The sequence below is a fragment of the Callithrix jacchus genome, chromosome 1 (assembly GCF_049354715.1).
Source record: "Callithrix jacchus isolate 240 chromosome 1, calJac240_pri, whole genome shotgun sequence".
Classification (NCBI taxonomy): Eukaryota; Metazoa; Chordata; class Mammalia; order Primates; family Cebidae; genus Callithrix; species Callithrix jacchus.
In genome coordinates, this window is record NC_133502.1 from 189,577,340 (window position 1) to 189,601,909 (window position 24,570).

The window sequence follows — 24,570 nt, forward strand, 5'->3', positions numbered from 1 at the left end:
CCATGCCCTATGAACCTTACAGTCCACCAAGAGCACTCTTAGTTCTCTGCTCTGAACAGCCACTTTGCCTGGCTTCCTCAGTAACACCACCTACCCCACTGCCAACCCCAACCCCACACTCTCCCAGGCAGAAGCAGAGTCATTAGTATTTAGCTCTCTCACTGTGGGCCAAGTGACAACTTTTTCCTTCACTAGGGTGCATCAGGACAGGGATAAGTGTTAAGCCTCCTTGGTAGAGACTGAGGAACTTCATGCAAGGCAGCCATGGTTGCTGATAGCTGTCTGAATCAATTACTAATATTTTAGCTTCGATTCCTGGCAGGGCAAGGCTTTCAGCAGTGCTGTAGAAACCCTACCTCATTAAAGCACAGCATCTCCCAGCAATAGAATCTCACTGATTTACTGATCCAGGATTCTATTCTCGCAGACCTACCTCATCTCATCCCTCCTTTGGGGTGAAAAAAAAAAGTTCCGTTTAAGGTGAATATACTAACAAAATCTTGTTGCTCAGCTCCAGAACACTGTTTAAGATCTTCCAAATTAGCTCTAGAGAATCCCAGGAAATGATCCAGCCACATAAAGACTAACCTTTCCCATGGACCCCCAAGGAGCTCTGAGACCACCAGCAAACAATAGTTGTTGCCTTCCTTAATTTGACTTGGCAATTCTGAAATCCCTTAGTCATTGGTATATTTTCAGACAATTAAAAAAAATCTGGCCAGTCCCGTCCTCTACATGTTGCTTCTTTCTAATCTCACTCATGAAAGAGAAGTCATGGGATGGAACCACCTTTTATTAAATGACCACCATGCTGCCCAGAGACAAGGGCCCGAAGGAGAGCACCGAGGCTCTTGAATTTACCAAACAAATGGTCCTTGTTGGCAAAGAGTCATAATTATAGAATCTTACAGGTCATATTTTGTCCTTCATCCAAATGTCTGTCAGAGTTAGCTTCTTGGGAAACTATAACATCAACTTAGCCCCTCAGCCTAATTTCTTACCCTGTAAAATGGGATTAATAACTGGACTGCCTTGTCCAGTTGTTAGATAAATGAAATCTGTCCTAACAAACAATAGACACTTAAGTCTTGGGGCTGGGCATGGTGGCTCACACCTATAATCCCATCACTTTAGGAGGCTTAGGTGGGAGGATTGCCTAAGTCCAGGAGTTTAAGACCAGCTTGGGCAACAAAGTGAGACACTGTCTCTTATACAAAAAATAAATTAGCCAGGTGCAGTGGCATGCACCTATGGTCCCAGCTACTAAGGAAGTAGAGGCAAGAGGATTCCGCTAGCCCAGGCATTTGAGGTTGCAGTGAGTTCTGATTGCTTTACTGTGAGTATAGAGGTATAATCAAAGCTCACTGCAACCTGAAACTCTGGCTGGATGAATGAGTGGCAGAGTGAGACCCTGTCTAAAAAACAAAAAGGTGAAGGTGGAGATGTATTGAGAATTATTCAGGATTTCTAAACTTCGTTATATTACTTCCAGATCTCAACTTTCTTCATGGAGACTCTTGGAGTTTCCTTCTCCCCACCCCCGCCCCTTTTCTTTTTTCCTTTTCTGTTGAAGTAAGGATTGGACTCTTGCTCAAGAGTATCTTCCTGCTCAGCAAGAGCAGAAAGTTAGGAATCTTCTGAAACAGAAACGTAGAAGAAAGTTTCCACATCCATGAAGATAAATTGAATCAATAGTTCTTAAACTTTCTTGAGGATAAGAAACACCCAGGATGCTTCCCATTCAGTCTCTTCTGGGATAATGTCCTCAGGCTGCATATTTTAATTCAAGCTTGGGACCATGTTGGTGCAGGTGCCAAAGTTACACTTTGAGAAATGCAAAAGTCAACGCTGAAAACTCAAGGTTCATAAGCTAGTTACAGATTTGGGTGTCAAAGTTTACATTCTAGGTGTGCATATACTTTTTCCTTCCAGTAGGTTTCCAGGAAGAAAAGGCCCTGGGTTGAGCATGACCTGAAAAGATTTGAGGGGATGTCTCATGTTATTGCCACATTAAATGAGCCCACTGAAGCTTGGCTGAGAGGTGGAGCCAGCTGGCTTAGGATTTCAGGACCAGTGATCCTATGGTAGTTTAGTTTCATTAGCAGTAGCTTCAGTACACCATGGTATCCTCAATTTTGAAAGTTCCTTTCTGCTGGGACTCTGCTATCTCCTGAGTAGTTGGGATCAAGTGCCTTCAGTGTGTCTCTTGTCAGGCTGCTCCTGCCTTTGAAAAACTTGCCACTTCCAGAAATAGAGTGGCTTTGCCTGACAATACCTGTTTGAAAACATGGACAGATGAGAGCATTGGTGAGAGGGCAGTGGATCTGGGCAGGAAAGAGGAAGGTAATACGAATGCAAGTAAGAAGAGAGGAGTAAAAATGAAAAAGACCTCCAGAGCCAAGTGTTTGGAACAGCTTTGGAGATTTCTGCTTCAGTATGATCTTCACAGATTTGAAATCTTAAGGGAGTCCTATTGTGGCAGTAGGTTTGTCATTTCTGCTGCTGAAACTGTAAACATTTCAGTATGGCTGCCTTGTGAATAAGCAGCTTCCAGTAATTGGCTTTCTAGAAGCACAGACCCAACTCCTGGGTAGGACGAGCCATGGAGAGAAGCGGCTTACACCAAGAGTCACTTCCCTGGAGTGTAATTTCTTTAAAAAGATGCCTTCTCAGATTCAGACAGCATAAAATGTAATCATTTCTCTTTATAAGCTAATCTGTTTGAGCAAAGGGTAAAATAAAAATAAGCTAGTACAAGATCTTGTACAACTTAAATTTCAGTGTTTTAAACTATGTCTATAAGCATTTCTCTCCGGGTACTTAGAGAAAAAGCTCTTCTCTTTCTTCATCACACAGCTACCACAGGACTCCTACTCCTGCTGGGTTCAGCCTTTTCTCAGGTTCTCTGCTTTTATTCAAAGGAAAAGTGCTAATTAATGGCTTATACGTAGTCCTGGACTCTAGCATTCTGTGCCCTTTTTTTCCTTCTTAAAGGGCACAATCCCCTTTTAATATGGAAAAACTGCCTTAGACAAAATATATATAGTTTTCAGCACAGTTGCAATTTTCTTCTGGGGCTATAAAGAAACGCTTTGATTAGGATTATTTTAGCGGAGTATGTATAACTGCAGATAAGATAAAATGCAGGCCGAGCACAGTGGCTCATGCCTATAATCTCAGCACTTTGGGAGGTCGAGGAGAGTGGGTCACCTGGATCACTCGAACTCCTGGAGGTCAGGAGTTCAAGACCAGCCTGGCCGACATGGCAAAATCCTGTCTCTACTGAAAATATACAAAAATTAGCTGGGCATGGAGGTGTGAACCTGTAATCCAGCTACTCGGGAGGCTAAGGCAGGAGCATCACTTGAACCCAGAAGGCAGAGGTTTTGGTGAGCCAAGATCTTGCCAGTGCACTCTAGCCTGGGCCACAGCGTGAGACTCTATCTCAAAAATAATAATAAAATGCACTAGGCGCAGTGGCTCACACCTATAATCCCAGCACTTTGGGAAGCCAAGGCATGCAGAGATCAAGACCATCCTGGCCGACATGGTTAAACCCTATCTCTACTAAAAAAATACAAAAATTAGGCCTGATGGTGGGTGCCTGTGATCCCAGCTACTTGGGAAGCTGAGGCAGGAGAATAGCTTGAACTTGAAAGGTGGAGGTTGCAGTGAGCCGCGATCGTGCCATTTCGCTCCAGCCTGGTGAGAGAGCAAGACTTCATCTCAAAAAATAATAACAATAATGCAAACTGTTTCAGAAGAAAGGCCAGTTTAGTTAGCACAAAGAAACTTCATTATTGACGCCTTTGTTGGCCTTCTGAGTGATAAGACATTGTATTAACATTATAACAAATGATGTATATGTTTTGTCCAAGAGAAAAATTACTAAACCAAGCCTTGTTGAGTAATGCTTTAATTTTCCAGAATGCAGATGGGATTTAACTTAAATTGAGGCCAATGGATGTACTTTATTTGGGAAATTGTTTTTTGTTCCTCCTTTGTTTTACCTTTGTAAATTTATGAATGCAGAACCTGAAGGCTGTAAACCCAGGAGAATTAGAGTTAGAGTTATAGAGCATCAGAAACCCATAGTGAGTTGCTCATATCTGCCTACCATACCTGCAGTTGAAGTTCATACCATGTGTGATTGTTACGAATTTTCTTCTTTGTGAGCAGCTTGGTAGAACTCATCAGTAGCATCTGCTGCTGTATTTTCACATGTTAATTAAACATCATCATCAATAAAATGTACATACAAAAGTAGATAGCTGATAGTGGGGAATAAGTGGTTAAAAATATGCTCTAAATAGACAAAAGGAGCAGCTATGTGTGGCGGCATAGCTGGGTTTGGTTTAATCAGCAGTAGTAGATTGTTAGCATTAGCTCCTCCTGGATATCTGTGCTGCTCCCCATAGCCATGCAGCAAGCCCAGAGGGCCTTTGTAGTTTCAAGGGACCATCCATTCCACGTGGGAGTAGAGAGTAACAGAAAATGACTAGGGATTGCTACTGGCACCTCTTGGGAAGTATGTGCAAGGGGTGTGTGTGTGTGTGTGTGTTTTGTTGGGAAGTATGTGCAGGGGTGTGTGTGTGTTTTCTTGGGAAGTATGTGCAGGGGTGTGTGTGTGTGTGTGTGTGTTTTCTTGGGAAGTATGTGCAGGGTTGTGTGTGTGTGTGTGTGTGTGTGTGTGTGTGTTCTTGGGAAGTATGTGCAGAGGGGTGTGTGTGTATGTGTGTGTCAGTCAAAGTCTTGCCCTGTCATCCAGGCTGGAATACAGTGGTATGATCATAGTTGGCTGCAGCCTTGACCTCATGGGCTTGAACAATCCTCCTACCTCAGCCTCCTGAATAGCTGGGACTAGAGGCAAGTGTCAAGACACCCAGCAAATTTAATTTTACTTTTTGTAGAGACAGGGCCTCCCTTTGTTGCCCAGGCTAGTCTTGAACTCCTGGCCTCAGGCCATCCTCCTACCTCAGCGTTCCAAAGTGCTGGCATAACAGGTATGGACTACCTCGCCTGTCCCTGTTCAGGTTCTTTTGCCCTGATCAATGTCCTTAAATAACAAAATACCCCCACTTTGCCCCTTTTTCCCAACTATTATCTCCAATGTACTGTTAATAAAATCAAAACTTAAAAGAAATTAACTTGCCCAAGCTCCTGTACCAGTGAGAGACAGGGTCAAGTATTAGTTTCTTTTAGCCCTGCTGCTCAAATCAACAGCTTCAGTGGACAGCTCCACTCCAGTGAAAATCTCTGACAACTTCCTCTCCGCTCGAGCTTTCTCTTTTTTTTATTTCATGCCTTTTTGACTGCCTAAATTTGAGGTAAAAAACCAAAGATTTCTGTTAAGGCGAATCTGAATACATCTGAATACAAGGAAGGCACATAGAGAAATTGTCAGTTATACTAACTGGAACAGGTTCTTTGGATTTGTTGTTGTCCTCTACTTGAGAAGTAAAATGATACGGAAAAAAGCTTGCTAGCAGGGATTTTTATTGAAAAGCAAGTTTTAGGCTATGTTCTGGAGTCACTTTGATAAAGTCTAGTCACTTCCTCGTGTCTTACAAGAATATTCTTAATACAGAATCATAACTCTAAGGCAGTGGAAAACAGTTTTACTCGAAATCCTGAGCTGTTTATTAAAGCCGGAAGATAGCCTGTGTTCTGTAAAAAGATTTCTAATAGTTACCCAGAAAATGTCATTTGGAATTAAACCCATTCCTAACCAGTTGAGATTTTACTCTAAGTCCAAACATTCTGTACTGTACATGGAATCTTTCTAAGAGAAAGTGGAATTTAGAGCTGGTACTACATGTGTGCTCACCTCATCAGAATCCTACTGTGCTGGCATGTAGAGGGTTCCCTATCCACTGTGCTGACATACAGTGCCACACAGGCAAGATCACTGCAGCACGTCTCAAAGACCCCCTGGCCATATGTCAGCATCAAGTCCTGTTGGTTTTACCCCCAAATTGTCTAAATGCAGCCTCTTACATGCATTTCCACCACCAGTACCCAAACACTTCCATATCATCCCTAACCCAGCAACAGCCATTGTTGACCCTAGTTTCCTGCACATTAGCCTCCCACCCCCTCAGATTTTGGCTCCACTGTATCAGTTCCCTACACCCTGCCTGCTTGTCCCTCCACATAGCACTTTGTTCCCCTTCCCCCAGGTAGCTCTTACTCATTCTTTATGACTCAGGTCAATAAATGACTCCCTCAAGAATGCCTTTCTGACCTCCTTAACTAGGTTGGCAACATTTCCTATATGCCCTGAAGTAGTATTTACATCACTGTTTAAATTTTGCTTTACCCCCAGACCATTCTGTGAGCTCCTGGAGGGTAGACACTAGGTGAACTTTGGCTCCCCATTTCAGCCTCTGCACATAGCCATGCAATAAAAATTTGTTGAATGAATAAAAAAAGATTATTATACTTTTGGAGTTGATACCATCAATTTCTAAGGCAACTTACATATCAAAGGAAAGAGCACTAAGAATAAAAGGCACCTTGATCACAGTCTTAAAACCTTTAGAGAAACCTGCATGTCAGAGGGAAAGACCAGCCCAATCAAGTTCTTATTAATTTTCATCCAACCCATGTTTCTGCTTGCTGGACATAGCAGTTTTGTGCTGTGGAATCAGGATTGACACATTAATAAGGCAAATTTAAAGTCCCAGAGAACAGCTCATTAGGAAGTCAAACTGCCTTCACATTCAGTAGAATAACTTACACTTTATGATTCTGAAGAAGCACCAGCTTGGTGTTTTTACCTTTGTTAGCCAAGGGTTACCTTCACATTACCACAGAAGTCCCTTGTAAAATAGCTCATGGGTGAGAATCTGGATTTTTTTAAAGCAACAATGGCATAGAAAGAGGTGTATGTGAGAGTCTTCTGGAGAAAAGACCACCTTCCCCAGGTACATCTTAGACCTACGAACTTTTCATTATTTGTTTGCTCACTGATGGAGTGAACAAGTCCATTGTATAAAGCTATGTGTATTCTAAATATATTCATCTGCTCAAGATTGTGGCTAATTTATGGCATCCCCCATTTGTCAGCTGAAGTTCAGAAGGACAAGGAAGGACATTCTTAATGCAGGAAAAAAGTTCTTTAATCCCAAGCCTACTAACCTGATGGAAAACATAACTTTACTATAAAACGCAGACAGGCTGGGCCCACCTATGGGCACAAAGATGTCGGAAGGGAAATAAGGGAACAGGCTTTCTTTGTGGATTAAAACAGAAGCCAAGGATGTAGCTGGGAGATGCTGCCAAAACAGCCACACTCAAGAGATTTGGACCTTGGTCATGCTTTCTGTGCATTTTGTACCACTTCTGGGTCCAGCTGCCACTCAACCCCTACTCAGCCACAGAGATACTTATTACAGGTTCATAATGTGATTTGAAAGGCTTTCCCAAAGAAAGAAATACTTATCAGGATCTGTAGCAGAGCCACTTTTTGATTGGGGCTTTTATGGCAGGAGATTTAAGTATATAATTTTATTTCAAATTGTGCCTGAAAGATAATTCAGATTAAAGAAGGCTTATGTGAGTGTTTTCATGGGCTTGTATTGGTGGGAAGCAGATGACTGGGTCTCAGGATGCAGAGAAGATGAACTCCTAGGCTCCAAGTGTGTTGTAAGGAGCAGTACCATCTGTTGGACCTAGGATCCACGTGGCAGCAGAGGGTCCAGAATTAGCCACGGCAGATTATTCTAGTTCCTACTCACATTACTCTAATGTGAGTGGGAACAGGCTGGAAGAAGTATGGCTAGGAGCACCTGGCAGGCGATGCTGGTGCAAGCAGCAAAGGAGTCATTGGTGCCCAGGTCTGCTCTCCACATGATGGGGGGCAGTGTCTGGAGAGTACAACAGGCAAGCCAGTGAGGCTGTTTTTCTCATTCTGGTTGTGCCCAGTATGCCATTTTGGGGTAGTTTTCAATGCTTTCTAACTCCTGCTAGTGTTTAATTTGTATGCAGTTATGTATCATAACTGCAGTTAGTCCCCATTTAATGTTTTCTTCCAGTGCAAAATGCTTTAGAAAACTTCATAAAAACAGTAGTTAATTTGTATTGGTCAAGGATAGAAACTTCGTTTAAAAGAAAAAAAGAACCTAAGAGGAAAATGAAAAATCACTTGAGAGTCGGGAAATCCCCGTGTATTAGTTTTCTATCATTGCTATAACACATTACCACAAACTTGTTATACAGTTCTGCTTACAGTTCTGCAGGTTTAAAGTTCAACACAAGTGTCTTAGTGGGCACTAGAATTAAGATGTGGGCTGGGCTGTGATCTTTTCTGGAGTCTTAGGGAAGAACATGCTTCCTTGCCTTTTAAAAAATTCTACAGCTGCCATCCTGCCCCTTCTTCCGTCTTCGAAGCAAGTAGCATTGCACCTATGACCGCACTGGCAAATCATCCAGTCTCCCTGAAGCTGACAACTCTTAACTCCTCTGGGCAAAGTAGTTTGCTTTTATGGACCTATGTGATTAAATTGGCCCCACCTGGATAACCTAGCATATTCTTCTTATCTCAAGGTCCTTGACTTAAATCTCATCCACAAAGTTCATTTTGTATATAAGGTCACAGGTTCTCAGGATTCTTCATACCATACCCCAAGATCTGACTGCTCTATAGGAGACAGAAATATAGTGGAGAGAGCACTGAATGGCTCTCAGGAAACCAATAATCCAGTAATCCTAGCTCAAGTCAGTCATTGTGTCTCTTTGGGTTTCTTTTTTCCGCATCTGAAAAGCTGGGGAGTTGAATTACACCAGTGGTCCCGAAACTGCATTGTACACCTGAATAGCCTGGAGGACTTCTCACAACACAGATTTAGGTGGGGCTCAAAAGTGTGCATTTCTGCCAAGTATGCTGGCTCACGCCTGTAATCCCAACACTGGGCAAAAATGTGCATTTCTGACAAATCCCTGAGTTGCTAAAGCTGCTGCTGTTCAGAGGACCACATCTCAAAAAACCTCTGAACTAAAGTGTTTTTAAGGATCTTTCTCTAAGGACCTGATACACCCTGGGGGTGTCTTTCACCTTTGGATGCAATGTTGTAATTAATCATAGTGGAGTGGCACCCTGCTTGCCAGGTTGTGGAGTTGAGGTAGGAAGCAAATGGACATTGTTCAGATCTAAGCTCCACATCTTCTCTTTCCTCCTGTAAACTGGGATGGTGATGAGGCCTACTATGGTTGCTTTTCATGAGATGGTCTTTGCAGATTATCTAGCATGTGTCTGACACGTGGTCACCTTGGGTCACATTTACTTAACACTTTGACCTGGCCACTGTTTTAAGCCTGAATTAATGCATTTAACCCTAATGACATTTCTATGAGGTGAGTGCTATTATTAGCCCCACATTTGCAGGTTGAGGAATAAAGGTTAGGAATTTGGCCACGAAGGCATAGCTAGAAAGTGGAGCCACTTACCAAGCAGTTAATTAGGTTCCAGAGCATGCATACTTAACCTTTCTACAGCAGCGCCCAAGTTGTAACAAGGCTAGAGGTGGCCTGGTCCTGGGGTTTGGTGATTTAGTGCTTGACAGTGTCATGATAGGTCCAGGTCTCTTCATCTTGCCACTGTTCTGTCCTCAGCAGGCTGACTTTGTCTTTAGGGCTGTCCCCTCGTGGCGATACAGTGGCTGCTACAGATCCCACTGTCTAGTCCTCATAGAGGCCAGGCAAGAAGATTACCTGTTCCTCCCTATTCTCTCTCTTTGAGAGGGTGAAACTTTCATACTTGTAATCCTAGCACATTTGGAGGCTGGGATGGGAGAATTGCTTGAGCTGAGGAGTTCAAGAACAGCCCAGGCAAAATAGTGTGACCCCATCTCTACAAAAACTTTTTTTTTTTTTTTAAATTAGCTGGATGTGGTAGCACACACCTGTAGTCTCAGCTACTCAAGAGGCTGAGGTGGGAGAATCACCTGAGCCTGGGAGGTAGAGGCTGCAGTGAGCCATGATTATGCCACTGCACTACAGCCTGGGTGACAGAGCAAGACATTTTCTTAAAATTAAAAAAAGAGAAAAAGGAGAGTGGTGTGAAATGTTGGCAAAAGCCTTTTTTCTTGCAGGTTTTCCTACCAGAAATGCTTGACATACCCATTTCTAAATGGCCACCACTCACTGTGATTCATCCCCCAGGGTGGGGAGGGCCTCCTGAGTAAGAAAGTGACAGCAAGAGGCTGGGCATAGTGGTTCATGCCTGTAATCCCAGAACTTTGGAAGGCTGAGGTGAGCAGATCATGAGGTCAGGAGTTTGAGACCAGCCTGGCCAACATGGCAAAACCCTATCTCTACTAAAAATACAAAAATTAGCCAGGTGTGGTGGTGCACACCTGTAATCCCAGCTACTCAGGAGGCTGAGGCAGGAGAATAACTTGAACCCGGGAGGCAGAGGTAGCAGTGAGCCAAGATCGTGCCATTGCACTCCAGCCTGGGGGACAGAGCAAGATTCTGTCTCGGGAAAAAAAAAAGAAATTGGCAGCTGACATGGCTGCAGGGTGGCCACTGACGAACTACTCACACTTCCTCAAGTTGATGAGTCCTTTTGAATTCTGAGACGCTCTCTGGCACTGACAAAAGTAGATAGACTAGGACTACCGGAAATGCTGTGAATTTGTCCTTGGTTTATTCTAGGCCACATGGTAAATAAACATGTACTGATTATCAGCACCAAGAAATACCTTGGTCTTCTGAGAGCAGGGCAAAGCTTTTAAAAGACTAATCTCTTCCAGCCCTTATCCCTACGTCTTTTGTCTCTGGAGGATGCCAGGGATGGTCATCCAGAATCTCAGCTCTGACCTGAAACAAGTTATTTTCCCTCTGGTGTCTCAAGAGTGTTGTGTGAAGCGTTAGGAGCACTTGCCAGGTGGAATAGTGCAGAGAGCTAGATGAGATCATTCAGTCTGAGCATGGGGAGTGCTTGGGCTTTGCTGTTGCTGACGTTAGCATAGTTTTCCATCAATATTGTGTTGGGGGCCTGAGCCAGCTCAGTGTAATTGCTTAGGGAACACTCTTATTTTTCATAGAAGCAGGAACAAGTTTCTGTCTCTTCCAGCTAGCCTTACTGGTTGTGCCTCTGCTACCGGAACAGCCTGCATCTTTAGTAGGGTTACATGTGGTTGAGTTTTATGAATATGTTTATTGCTGATGGGACATATTTCTTACCCTGACAGGATGAGCACTTACAACAGCCACATCACAGGGCTGACAGAGGTGTGCCCCACTTTAAGAAAACCTGACCATATAAGGAGGAGTGTCTCAATTACAAAATAATGTCTCACTTAGCCAGAAATTCATGGCAGGTTTTCTGGTGCATTTAAAATAAGATGCATGTATAAAAATACCATTTGCACACAGGAGCCCATATTTTCTGAAAAGGGAATTATACTTGTATTGGGCATTTGGGGTAAGTAGATCAAAAATAAAAATAAAATCTTCTTACAAGAACTAGAAACCAGATTCCACTTTTAATTCTAAAAGGTTTATATATAACTCTACTACCTTACCCTTTCCTTCCCCAGATTTTCACAGCAGAAGTAAACAGTGAAGATCTGCAGGCCACTTATGATAGCAGCAAGGAAATGCCTAGCCGAGTATGTGGGTGGGTGGACGGAGGAGCACCAGAGGCAGGGCTGGGGACCCCACTCTGGCATGTCCTTTATGACATGGATTGCTTATCCCACCCTGTTGTGTTGTTGATTTGAGAACATTTGTGAGGCTTGGCCTGAAACATTATTGCTGGATCCCTTCCCATGGTGTGGTCAGTGAGTAGTGTTTAGAAATTGACCAGCCCATCCTGCCACCACAGACTCCTCTAACCACAGAGACACATGCTGAGGTCTAACAGATGGGGACCATGGAAGGGCCGGAGGAGAGGGCTGAATCTGGGATACTGACATGCCTGACTTTTCCCTTCCTTTCAGAAATGTTCCCACTGCCAGGAGGCAGGCGCCACCTTGGGCTGCTACAACAAAGGCTGCTCCTTCCGATACCATTACCCGTGTGCCATTGATGCAGGTAAGAGGAGACCACAGACCCCTGTCCAGAGCATCCAGAGAGTTAGGACATACAGTTTGATTCTCTCCATTTTTTTTGTCAGTTCATAAAAAAAATTGCTACCCCCTTCCCCTTCCTCCAGTCCCTGGCAACCACTATTCTGTTTTCTTTTATAAATTTTTACAATTTTTTTTTTTTCCTTGAAGCTCTGTTGGACTCAATCCTTTCTATCTCTGTGGACTTTCCTGTGCTGTACATTTGGGTTATTTCTACTTTTTGACTATTATGAATAATGCTGCTATAGAGCATTCACATACAAGCATTTGTATGAACATGTTTTCTGTTCTCTTGGATGTATACCTGGGAGAAGAATTGCTGGATCATATGGTAACTCTGTGTAACATTTTAAGGAACTGCCAGACTGTTTTCCAAAGTGGCTGCCCCATTTGACATTCCCACGGGAAGTGCATGAGGGATATCCTTTCCCCAGATCCTCCCTGATGCTTGCTCTCATGGTTTTGTGTTGTTTTTTTGATGTAGCCAACCCAGTGGGTTAGAAATGGTATTTCATTGTTGTTTTTATTTGTATTTCCCTGATGGCTAATAATGTTGAGCATTTTTTTATGTGCTTATTGGCCATTTGTACATCTTCTTTGGAGAAATAGCTATTCACATCCTTTGCCCATTGTTAAATTGGGTTATTTATCTTTTTATCGTCAAGTTTTAAGAATTATTTGTAGGCCAGGCGTGGTGGCTCACAGCTGTAATTCTAGCACTTTGGATGGCTGAGGTGGGCAGATCATAAGGTCAGGAGTTCGAGACTAGCCTGGCCAACATAGTGAAACCCCATTTCTACTAAAAATAAAAAAATTAGCTGGGCATGGTGGTACACGCCTGTAGTCCCAGCTACTCGAGAGACTTAGACAGGAGAATCACTTGAACCCGGGAGGCGGAGGTTGCGGTGAGCCGAGATCACACCACTGCACTCCAGCCTGAGCAACACAGTGAGACACAAAAACACAAAAAAAGGGGTTATTTGTAATTCTGGATATATGGTTTGCAAATATTTTCTTCTATTCTCTGAATTGTCTTTTTACTTTGATAGCATCACACAGGCAGTTCTCCACTGAACATCAACTGGGTGTCCTACAGTTCAGTTCAGTTCCGATACTAGGCAGAGTTAGTACAGCCCATGCAGGTTAAGGGCTCGGTCCCACAAGACCACTTCCCACTTCAGATGCCAGTCTCGAGCCCTGTGATATGACCTGTGTTTCCGAATGATCAGCTATAAACTGGGGTTCCCAAGACCCCTTCCTTGGATTTGATTGTTTAACGTGGCTCATGGAACTCAGGGAAACACTTCACTTGTGTTTACACATTATAAAGAATGCAGATGAACAGCCAGATGAAAGAAACACATAGGGCTAGATATGTGGGAAGGGGCATGCCCTCTCCAGGGGCACCACCCCTGAGGTACCTTCATATGCTCAGCAGTCCAGAAGCTCTCTGAATCCAGTAGTTCATGGATTTTTGTAGTTCATTATGTAGGCATAATCAGTTATTAACTCAGTCTTCACCTCCTCTCCTTCCTGGAGTCGGGTGAGTAGAGCTAAAAGTTCCAAGCTTTTAATCATGGCTTAGTCTCTCTGGTGCCTATCCCCCATCCAGGAGCCACCAAGAGTTGCCTCATGCTTTTATCATCCAGGAAATTCTAAGGGGTTAGGAGCTCCATGTCAGGAACCAGGATCAAAAACCAAATATTAAAAGATGCTCCTAGAACCCCTAATTGCTCAGGAATTTACATGGGTTTTAGGAGCTCTGTGCCAGGAATCAGGGATGAAAACTAAAATATGTCTTTCTTACTCTAAACCACAGTATTACAAGGAGTGTTGCATTTTGTTTGTTGAGATGATAGTGTGTTAACTGTTGAAAGAAGGGAGACATTCTGTTAAAGAAGTGCTGTCCAGTGAGTGGTGCAGAAGACCAGAGTTTTGACTCCGAGCTTCGATAACCTGGGAGAATCACCTTTCTTTTTCTAGACTTTAGTCCCTTCAGTGGGTGTTTTCCCAGTTAACTTTTTCAGCGGCGGGGTGGGTGTTAAAGTTTATTAGGATTTTTACTTTTTTTTTTTTTTTTGAAACAAAGTTTTGCTCTTATTGCCCAGACCAGAGTACAATGGCATGATCTCAGCTCACTGCAACCTCCGCCTCCTGGGTTCAAGCCATTCTTCTGCCTCAGCCTCCTGAGTAGCTGGGATTACAGGCTCACACGACCACACCCAGCTACTTTTTCTATTTTTTATTTTATTTATTTATTTTTTTTTTTTAAAGATGGGGTTTCATCATGTTGGCCAGGCTGGTCTTGAACTCCTGACCTCAGGTGATCCACCCACCTTGGCCTCCTAAAGTGCTAGGATTACAGGCGTGAGCCACCGCACCCGGCCTAGTGTTTTTATTTTTACTAGAGATGGGATTTTGCCATGTTGACCAGGCTGATTTCCAACTCCTGGCCTCAGGTGATCCACCCGCCTTGGTCTCCCAAAGTGCTGGGATTAGAGATGTGAGCCACTGTGACCAGCCTTTTTTACTTTTTTTAATGGACAATAATTATAGACATGGGGTGCTCGTGTGTGTGTGTGTGTGTGTGTGTGTGTGTGTTGTGTGTGTAAATAAAATGATCAGACCTGGGTAATTAGCATATCTAACATCTCAAACATCATGTTGGGAACGTTTGTTATCTTCTGGTCATTTGAAACTATACAATACATCGTTAACTGTTGTCATTCTGTAGTGAACACTAGAACTTATTTTCCCATCTAGATGTAATTTTGTATTATTTAACAAATCTCTGCTTACCCCTTCCTTTCCTTTCCTTTCCCCTTCCTAGCCTCTAGTATCCTATGTTCTACTTTTTATTAATACTTCTGTAAGATCAGCTTTTTTAGTTTCCACATGAATGAGAACATGCAGCTTTTAACTTTCTGTGCTTGACATAATGTCTTCTTGTTATTTCCTGGGCATTAGCTGTGTCTAAGACCATAACACCCAGGCAGCCCCCATAATGCCTGTGGTCACGTTTGAGGAAAAGTGGTGGGAGAAGGCAGCAAGTAGCATGGTACTTGTCATCTGCTTGCCCTCTTCTCTGTGCTTCCCCAGGAGGGAAGCAGGGTTTTCTATGGAGGCAGATAATACTGTCCCTAGGAGGTGGGGTTTGATTTGAATATGATGGGAAGGGGAAGAGGGTATCGCTGACTGCGTGATGGGAACAGGCAAGAGGCATAACACACATAGAGCAGGGCCCACCAGACTTGGACCAGGTCTCAGAGTTCATCCTGCCCGCCCACCCTTCCAGCACAGCAGTTGCTGCAGCTCCTGACTTTTGTGTCAGCATGTCTCCATACCTCCACATCCTTCTCCTTGCCCTTACCTCCTGCTTCCCTCTTTTCTCTCCAAGCTTCTGTAGGAGAAACAGCTAAAAAGAACAAGAGAGGTATAGAGGACAACGCTGTTGCCAGTTAGATTCTTATAAAAGTGTGTGTTCCCACGTACATGTGCACTGAAGGGCAGCTTGATGCCAAGGCACTGTTTGATCAGAGGAAAAATAGGAAATCAGAAATAGAGTGTCAGGTGCAGTGGCTCACACCTGTAGTCCCAGCATTTTTGGAGGCTGAGATGGGAAGAGTGCTTGAGCCCAGAGGTTTGAGAGCAGCCTGGCCAACATGACAAAACCCTATCTCTACAAAAAATAAAAAAAATTAGCCAGGCATGGTAACTCTTGCCTGTACCCCCAGCTACCCAGGAGGCTGAGATGGAAGGATCATCTGAGCCCAGGAGGGGCTGCATGAGCCACTGCACTCCAGCCTGGGCAACAGAGTGAGACCCTGTCTCAAAAAAAACAAAAACAAAATAGCCTTGAAATATCAGTGCCGGAAGTTTGGGTTTTAGTCCGTCCTCTTCATTCTCTTTTCTCCTCCAAATGTTTTCATGTTGAGTTTAAGCTGTAATTTACCCTGGGTCATGGTCTGCCATATTCGGTAGTACAGCAGTTAAATCCTTCTCAAGAGCTAACCAGTTAACCAGGTATGGTGGTTCACAGCTGTAATCCCAGCTACTCAGGAGGCTGTGGCTAGAGGACTGCTTGAGGCCAGGAATTCAAGTTCAGCTTAGATGACATAACGAGAACTGGTCTGTTCAAATAAAAATAAGTTTTTAAAAGAGCCAACGAGTTGCCTTTTCTCATTTTCATTACCCTTAGTTACATCAGAACGTTGTGTTTTCTTCCTGTAGTCTAGTGACTAGGAAAGAGGGGGTGGGGGGTGGTAATACAAATAAGTTTTTTGTTTCTAGTTGAAGAAAATGGCTTTTTGGTGATTTTTTTCTTTTTTTTTTGAGATGGAGTTTCGCTGTTGTTACCCAGTCTGGAGTGCAATGGCGCGATCTCGGCTCACCGCAACCTCCACCTCCTGGGTTCAAGCAGTTCTCCTGCCTCAGCCTCCTGAGTAGCTGGGACTACAGGCACACGCCATCATGCCCAGCTAATTTTTGTATTTTTAGTAGAGACGGGGTTTCACCTTTGTTGACCAGGATGGTCTCGATCTCTTGACCTCGTGATCCACCCACCTCAGCCTCCCAAAGTGCTGGGATTATAGGCGTGAGCCACTGCGCCCGGCTGGTGATTTTTTTTTTTTTTGTGACAGGGTCTAACTATGTTGCCCAGGTTAGACTCAGACTCTTGGACTCAAGCGATCCTTCCAAGTAGCTGGGAATACAGGCATGTGCCATCATGCCCAGCTACATATGAGGATTTTTTTTTTTTTTTGAGACGGAGTTTTACTCTTGTTACCCAGGCTGGAGTGCAATGGCACGATCTCGGCTCACCGCAACCTCCGCCTCCTGGATTCAGGCAATTCTCCTGCCTCAGCCTCCTGAGTAGCTGGGATTACAGGCATGCGCCACCATGCCCAGCTAATTTTTTTGTATTTTGAGTAGAGACGGGGTTTCAACATGTTGACCAGAATGGTCTCAATCTCGACCTCGTGATCCACCCGCCTCGGCCTCCCAAAGTGCTGGGATTACAGGCTTGAGCCACCGCGCCCGGCCGAGGATTTTTAAGTACTAAGTTTTTTATGGTTTATTCTTTTATATTGGGAATACTTTGAGTGTTGACTCTCCCAGTTGGCACCTGGGTAAGAAGTGGTCTCCCCACTGAGGCTGTGTTCAGGGATACATTAGGGTGAGCAGACAGGACAGGCAGGTACCACATCCCACCCAAGCACACTTCAGCAAGGGCCCCTCCCTGGAGGTTGCCCCTGCTCTTGGTTCATAGCCTACCTTCTAGTCCAGTTTCTAAGATGTCAGGCAGCAAAGCTCAGCTTTGCAGTGATGGAAACGCTTTAGCTCTGCACTCTCCAATGTGGTAACCACAAACCAGATGTGACCATTGAGTCCTAGTGGGACAGAGGAAATTAATTTTTTTTTTAATTTTAACTTAAGTGGCCATGTATGGCTAATGGCTGAACAGCACAGGCTTAGAGCTACCTTCATCAATTCACGTTCAGGTGGTATGGGGTGGGATTCTGTGGAAGGGGCCATAGAGCACTGGAACATCCTCTCCTCTAGTGGAAGCTTGACCAGGTTGCCACCCCAGCACACCAGCAGAGAAGCACAGGACCTTCTTTATTAGCTGAGGGCTTGTGAGTAAATGGTATCTGTCATTTTCTGTTTTGGGGCCCATCTTGGTAGCCTACCTAGTTAAGCCGATAGCATCTCTATTTAACAAGTTGGTGGCCGACTGTCCAGCGAGACAGAGGGGTCTGGGTTCAGAGGAGTAAGGGCAGGGCTGTTGGCCTCTGGCTTTGCTGCCTCTGCTGCTGTGCACTCTGCTCCTTCATGTGGAGAGCTGGGACCAGAGGCAGCTTCACAAGATGACCATGTCTTGGTCATTGTGGTCTTTTTGATGACCCAAGTCACAGTGACCCAGAGGCCTGCTCTGCTCTGTGGGGATGGATGTTTGTATTATTCCACACAGTCTTCTTGGAAATTACTATCTGTGTATGTTGTAACTTTGTATCCAGGAAACAACGTTTATTGATTGACTTTTCTTTCTAATCATAACTAAAATATGTCCTTGATTTAAGAATCCCTAATCTCCCTATGGAGTAAGGAGCAGTATAACATTTTCAGCTCTGCCTTGCTGTCAACCACCCAGATCTTGAAAGAGCTGTTGATGTCTCACAGAAAACTTTTATTACTGGGATGTCTCCATAGAAACAGAATCTCTGTTTCATGAAGATCTGGGCCGCCTGCCGCCTTCCCCCACCTGATGTCCATCCTGCATTTCTGACGTCATGGTCAGCTGTTCTGTGCTGCTGCTTTTGTCACAGGCACAGGATTTGGCTCCAGGTGGGAGTTATGGTAATAAGAGCATGAGCTCTGGTTTTTTTAAAAAATTAATACATTTATTACAGTGAGCCCCAACAATTAAGACAGAAGAGAAAAACAGGCTGTGGTAGCTCATTAATAATTCCACTGTGCATAAAGAACCTTACGTAGCGGGTTTTTTCTTTTACTCTCATGAAAAAACACAGCTGGGAATTCTACTTTCTGCAGCTCTCTTTGCAGCAGCAATCTAAAGCTGCTATCTCTGCTGCAGACTTTGATCTTGGTAGTGCAGTCAGAGCCCTGGATGGGTTGTTAGGAAATGCTGGTGGTCTGGGTCCTCCTGGAGGGACAGGTGTCTGGATCACAGAAGCCAGTCCCACTGCCAAGAGCCCCATATTTCCCTCCTTATGGCCCAGGAGCCTGAACCTACCTTTCAGCAAGGCAGGGTGGGGCTGGCAGGCTCCTGTGTCCCAAGCCCTGCAATGTGCCAACACAAGGAATAACAGTAGCACTGGGGTAGAGTGTAGGTGAATTTGAGTGTATCTGGTACCCAACAGATCCAAAGGATATTAGATCTTGTTTTTCCCACCTCCCTCCTTGAGCCCACCATCCTCAACCTGGGATCATGTGGATGCATGTGGTTATTGAAGCTTCACAGAGCTTGTAATGAGGAGCTCAGTCCGCCCTGCCTTTGAGCTTAAAGAGATAAATGAAAGTGGCCTTCTCTTCCAGGGTGTTGATGTTTGTGTCTGCAAGCCATCTTGTTGACTAGGCCGCCTTGTGGGTCTTTCTGAGCTTGGCTGATGATCTTGCAAGCTGTTTACTTTGACTTCACTGTGCAGAAGTGCTGACTGGGCCCTCTGGACAGTGTAGGACAGTGCCTGGGCCTGAGAGACCAAGACTGGCTGGCCATGTAGGTGCAGTCGCCTGTTCAGAGTGCTCAGAAGAGGTTTTACTATACCTACTGCTCTTCACTCTTCCCTCCCAGCAGGGACTGGTAAGAGAAGCTCCCCTGTGCCCTCCAGGTTTCTGAGCTTTCTAGCTGTGGTTCTGGCCCCTGCCAAAACCTGAATTGCAGTTCCAGACGGCCTGTGGACATGTATGAGAACAGAGGGGGGCATTGTCTGCAGAGTGTTCCTGCATGGGAGGCCTTGTCAAAGATGGACACTGTCTCGGGCAGATTGCTGTAGGAGACTTCTGTTTCCAGATGTATCTAGCATTAGTTTCAAGTTGTCTTTAGCGTGCACTTACAGTGTCTTATTCGTTTCTGCTTCTAACTCAGAGGGAACTCATTTCCTAACATTAGGCGTGTTTTATTAATGGTCCGTCACAGCTAGTCACTGTTCCATGGCTGTGAGGAAACTGAGCCACCTGCGCCTTCCTGATAGCACCCTTTGCCACTCATGTGGTCCCATCCTCATTTGTATAAACCCCTGTGGCATAAGCGTGGCCATAACAACATGTGCTGTACTGTTTCTGTTTGGCTCAAACTAGAGACTGAGCCAGCATAGTGCTTGCTGCCGGAGCCCAGGTAAGGAGAGAGCATGTCCCCTGAGCTCCAGTTGTCTGGCTCCTGCTGTTTATAAACTCTCTGGCAGATTGGAGCAGCAGGAGTCTTGGTCACACTATGTACTTGTGGGTTTTAAATTAACACATTTCATTTACTGCCTTGCTAGTTGCTTGCTGAGGGGAGGGGGTTTGGAGGTTAGTGATAACTTGCTAAGCTCTTGGGCCCACAAAGCCAAAAAAAAAAAAAGGCTTCTGCCCACTCTCTTAGATATTCACAGGCTCCAATGAAAGGCTGTGATATTCCAGGTCTGGCCAAATATAAAAGAGTCTTTTTGACTTGTTTTAAGATACTGGGACCTGAAGTTTTCATGTGTATGTTCCTTGCTTATTACTATTGCACTTGAAATCTGTGGGCACACAGGCTGCTAGTCTGGATCTCAGTTTAAATTTAACAAGGGTAAGTACCATGGCTGCCTCTTGCCATGGTGCCTGGGAGCTCTCTGTGAATGTGTTATCGATATTTATTAACATTCTGCCACCACGTCTTGCACCAGTGACCTGGCTGTCAGTCTCTACAAGCTGTGGTGTGCAGAGTGAACTCATTAATTAGACTTCCTTGCCCTGATCTGTGTACTACCCTTGTGTAAGAGCTCAGCTCACCTGGAGGCAGATGTGTCCTTGCTGCCATCCAGGATGCTGTCATCATGTTACAAGTTGGAATGAATCATTTTTCCTCCAAGGATTAAAAGCATCCTCACGGGATTTTACCTTCCTCTGAAGCATTTAGTGTGGATTATGTGATTTGTGTTGGAGGCTTCTGTGTCTCCATGGGTTATAGGGCAAAGGTGACAGTGGGGCTCTCGGGCCTGGCCACCTTTCTGTCTCAGACACCTGGGCTTTCTCTATACAGAGAAGAAAAGACGATTCCGGATTTTCAAGTGTTTTTACAAGGAGGCTTTGGCTTGAGCCTGAGAAATGAGGTTAGCCTAGAATCAAGGTTGTTTAAAATAGCATTTATTGGTGATATCATGGGACTATAGAGAAGATAAAATTTAAATCAGCTGTATCTTATTACCCAAAGAGAATGATTGTTATATATTCATAGATTTCCTTTCAGTCTTTTTTTTTTTTTTTTTTTTTTTTTTTGAGACGAAGTCTTGCTCTGTTGCCAGGCTGGAGTGCCGTGGTGCCATCTTAGCTCACTGCAACCTCTGATTCCCTGGTTCAAGCGATTTTCCTGCCTCAGCCTCCCAAGTAGCTGAAATTACAGGCACGCACCACCATGCCCAGCTAATTTTTATATTTTCAGTAGAGACAGGATTTCACCATGTTGACCAGGCTGGTCTCAATCTTTTGCCCTCGTGATTCACCCGCCTCAGCCTCTCAAAGTGCTGGGATTACAGGTGTGAGCCACTGCGCCTGGCCTTTTTTTTTTTTTTTAAAGACAGTCTTGCTTGCCCAGGCTATAGTGCAGTATGATGTGATCATAGCTCACTGCAGCCTTGAACTCCTGAGTTCAAGCAGTCTTCCCACTTCAGCCTCCCAAGTAGCTGGGAATATAGACAAGTGCCATCACACCCAGTCTTTCAGTCTTTTTTAATAGTAACAGGGTCTCACTGTGTTGCCCAAGCTGGTCTTGACTCTTAGACTCAAGTGATCCTTCTGCCTCACGCTTCCAAAGGGCTAGGATTACAGGTGTGAGCCACCATACCCAGCCCCTAGTCTGTTTTTTAAAGGTATATACACATTTTAATAAAATTAGTACATTTATACATTTGTATATCCTGGTTTTTTCAAGCAGTTTTGTTTCATGAATGTTTTTTTAAATGACAGATGTTCCATCATGTTAAGGTATCATACTCACTTGGGTTGTCTCTAATGTTTTCCTTAGAAGTAACAGTGTAGGGACCTCCTGCCTGACCCTGTCAATCCCAGCCAGCATGAGTACACCCACGTCCAGCTGTAAAGTCTCCATCTGACTGTCCCCTTCTGTCTTGCAGATTGTTTGCTACATGAGGAGAATTTCTCGGTGAGGTGCCCTAAGCACAAGGTGAGTCAGAGGCCCCAAGAGCTACCAGTGGGGATGGGATCAAGGGTGGCTCCTCCTGAAAGACCCAAGGACCAAGTGTTGTAGGGCCTCACCCACACCTGTTCCCACCTGTGCCTCCAGCTACCAATCCGCTCCTGGCCCTGGGAAGGTGGAGGGGCATGATGCTGAGCGGAGACCCATGACATGGGGGCCAGCACTCTGAGTGGTATGAGGATGCCAGAAGAAATGTATTTTGGAGGGCGGGGGGAGGGATGGTGCTTATCTATTCATTAAGAGAAGTGAGAAGATCAAACTCGATCAAGCCACTGATTTCCACTTTAGGTTACTAGAACCCCAGTTCACAGGTTGTTTGGTAAGACTGGTTCTAGGCCTTGAGGCCTATGTAAAGGGATGTTCCCAGACTAGACGGCGAGCTGACCCCAAGGTTCTGGGGAAGCTCATGGTCTCTTCCAGGTTGTGCTTCTGCAGAAGCAGCCTGATGCACAGTGGATAGGCTGCCTCAGCTCTACTTCCCAGTTTATTTAGGAGGTGGTCTCATGGTCACTTCCTTTAGGAAAGGGTGAGAGGTGAGGGGTGAATTACCTGTTTGTGGATACCACATATATGTGTGGGGAGGGTGTATATGGCGAGGGAGCCCCAAGAAAGGATCAAAACGGAGACCATTGCCACCTGATGTTTCCTGCAGAGGCTGCACTGTGTCTCTGGCTGAGGTCACACTGACACCTGGTGGTCACTGGTCACACGCAGTCTTAAATCTCTAGTAGGTAGGGCCCAAAGTACTAGGAGGAGGTTGTCCAGAGAGGTCTGTCCTCAAAATGCTCCTGAAGGATGCTTGCTTATGCTTTTTTAAAATAATTATTTCTGGGGAGGGGCCGTCACAGGATTTTATATTCTCTTTATTTTTATTTAATTTGCATGTTATTTTTAGAACTCTCCTTTTTAAGGGTCACATTTTGCCTCAGAAAACCCTGTCTGAATGTCCCCTGTTTGTCATCAGGACTGACTCTGCCTTTTCTTTCCTTTTCTGTGTGCCACTCCTGTCCTCCCTGTGCCCCCTCCTGTCCTCCCTGTGCCCTCCCTGATTTCCACTCTATCCTCTCCCACCTATCTGTCTCCTCTTGGCTTTGCCTGTGTCAGCCTCCCCTTCCATGCCCTCTCCCCCCATTGCAGAACAAGACCGCGAAAGGCAGCCTCAGCACAGAGCAGTCGGAGCGGGGGTGAGGGGGGCAGTGTGCTCGTGGGAATGGAAAGGACAGCAAGCACAGGTGAGTCGGGGCCTCTGGGCTCCCTGCACCCTGCCCAGCTCCCAGCGGGCCTTGTTGCCTCTGCCCTCCTGCCTGCTCCGGGCTGTGCCGCCAGCATTTTGTCCCATGGATGGCAACACCAGGTGGATGCAGTGTTCTTCCACTGGTTACTTAGTTCCCCCAGAATATCTGTGGAAAGTAGTGGGAGCTTCAAAACTGTCCACTACCAATGGGGCGCAGGGTGACTGTTCGTGAAGGCAGCCCTTCAGGGTACAGCTGGCCAGGGGTGACCTTGTGAGTGGTGCTCCTGAGGACAGGAAACAGCAGGCTTTTAGGTCTCTCTGTTCTGGACAGGGCATCTCTTGCCTGTTGCCCCTGCTCTCTCCCCCCATCTCAGAAAGGGTTCCAGTCAGAGGTCTCTTCTTTTTAATTTACTGCATTTCTGTAAAGTTTATGGTATGTTTTACTTTGAAAACAGCAGAACTGTCAGTTTTGTTATTTGAAATCTTTTTTCTCCAGTACTGTGAAGGATTCCTTTTTGTGAAAGTACAAAGGAAAGGAAAATTCTCAAAGATTTAGTAGACTCTAGCATCTGATTTAATTTTACTCTTAAAAATCCCGAGGCTGGGCATGGTGGCTCATACCTATAATGCCAGCATTTTGGGAGGTCAAGGCAGGAGGATCGCTTGAGCCCAGGAGTTCAAGACCAGCTTGGGCAACAGTGAGACCCTGTCTCTACATTTTTAAGAAAAAATTAGCTGTGCATGGTGGTATGCACCTTTAGTCTCATCTACTTGGGAGGCCAAGCCGGGAGAATCAGTTGATCCCTGGAGGTTGAGGCTGCAGTGACCCATGATGGTGCCAGTACATTCCAGCCTGGGCCACAGTGAGACCCTGTCTCCCAAAAGAAAAGAAAGAAATTATTGTGATTGAGTTGTGCTTGCTGCAAGTTTGTGTGGGACAGTGGTCAGGGCCCTCTCGGCAGGCATCTGTGAAAACAGGATGGTAAGACTTGGGTCTCTCAAAGCTGCGGGCCTCCAGGCTCCACACTGCTCCTTCACCCTCCCTGCCTCACTGAGGCATGAAGGGAAATCGATTGTAAAGAAAAGAAAAACCAAAGTGTAACTCGTGGCACTTGCTGCAACAGGATGGGGCAGGAGGACTAATTGTCTCAGAATTCTGTGTCCATCGAGGGGTCATTTCTCTGGGAGGACTTCTGTGTTGACCTCAGGAGTTTGACCCACACAGCTACACTAGACCTGTCCCTTCCGGCAGCACCATGTGCCTGACCACCTTCTGGATCGTGCGCTTCCCCTTTTACCACTACTGACTTGCAGAGAAGGCCCCTCGGCTGCCGCACCATTTGAGA

General features: G+C 45.1%; 1 protein-coding gene across 6 annotated transcripts in view; it reads left to right on the forward strand.

Moving 5' to 3' along the window:
• The window catches only part of TCF20 (transcription factor 20), a 193,626-nt gene that overhangs the window by 161,550 nt on the left and 7,506 nt on the right, over positions 1–24,570 (forward strand). For 4 of the 6 annotated variants that reach the window (XM_035265931.3, XM_035265939.3, XM_035265934.3 and 1 more), the window contains exons 3-5: positions 11,946–12,039; positions 21,908–21,957; positions 23,095–23,222. In XM_035265931.3, the coding sequence (XP_035121822.2) occupies positions 11,946–12,039; positions 21,908–21,957; positions 23,095–23,178 (228 nt within the window). In that variant the 3' untranslated portion in view covers positions 23,179–23,222. Of the gene's footprint in view, positions 1–11,945; positions 12,040–21,907; positions 21,958–23,094; positions 23,223–24,570 lie in introns of those variants that run through there. The other 2 variants (XM_054244917.2, XM_035265956.3) reach the window with 2 other exon arrangements.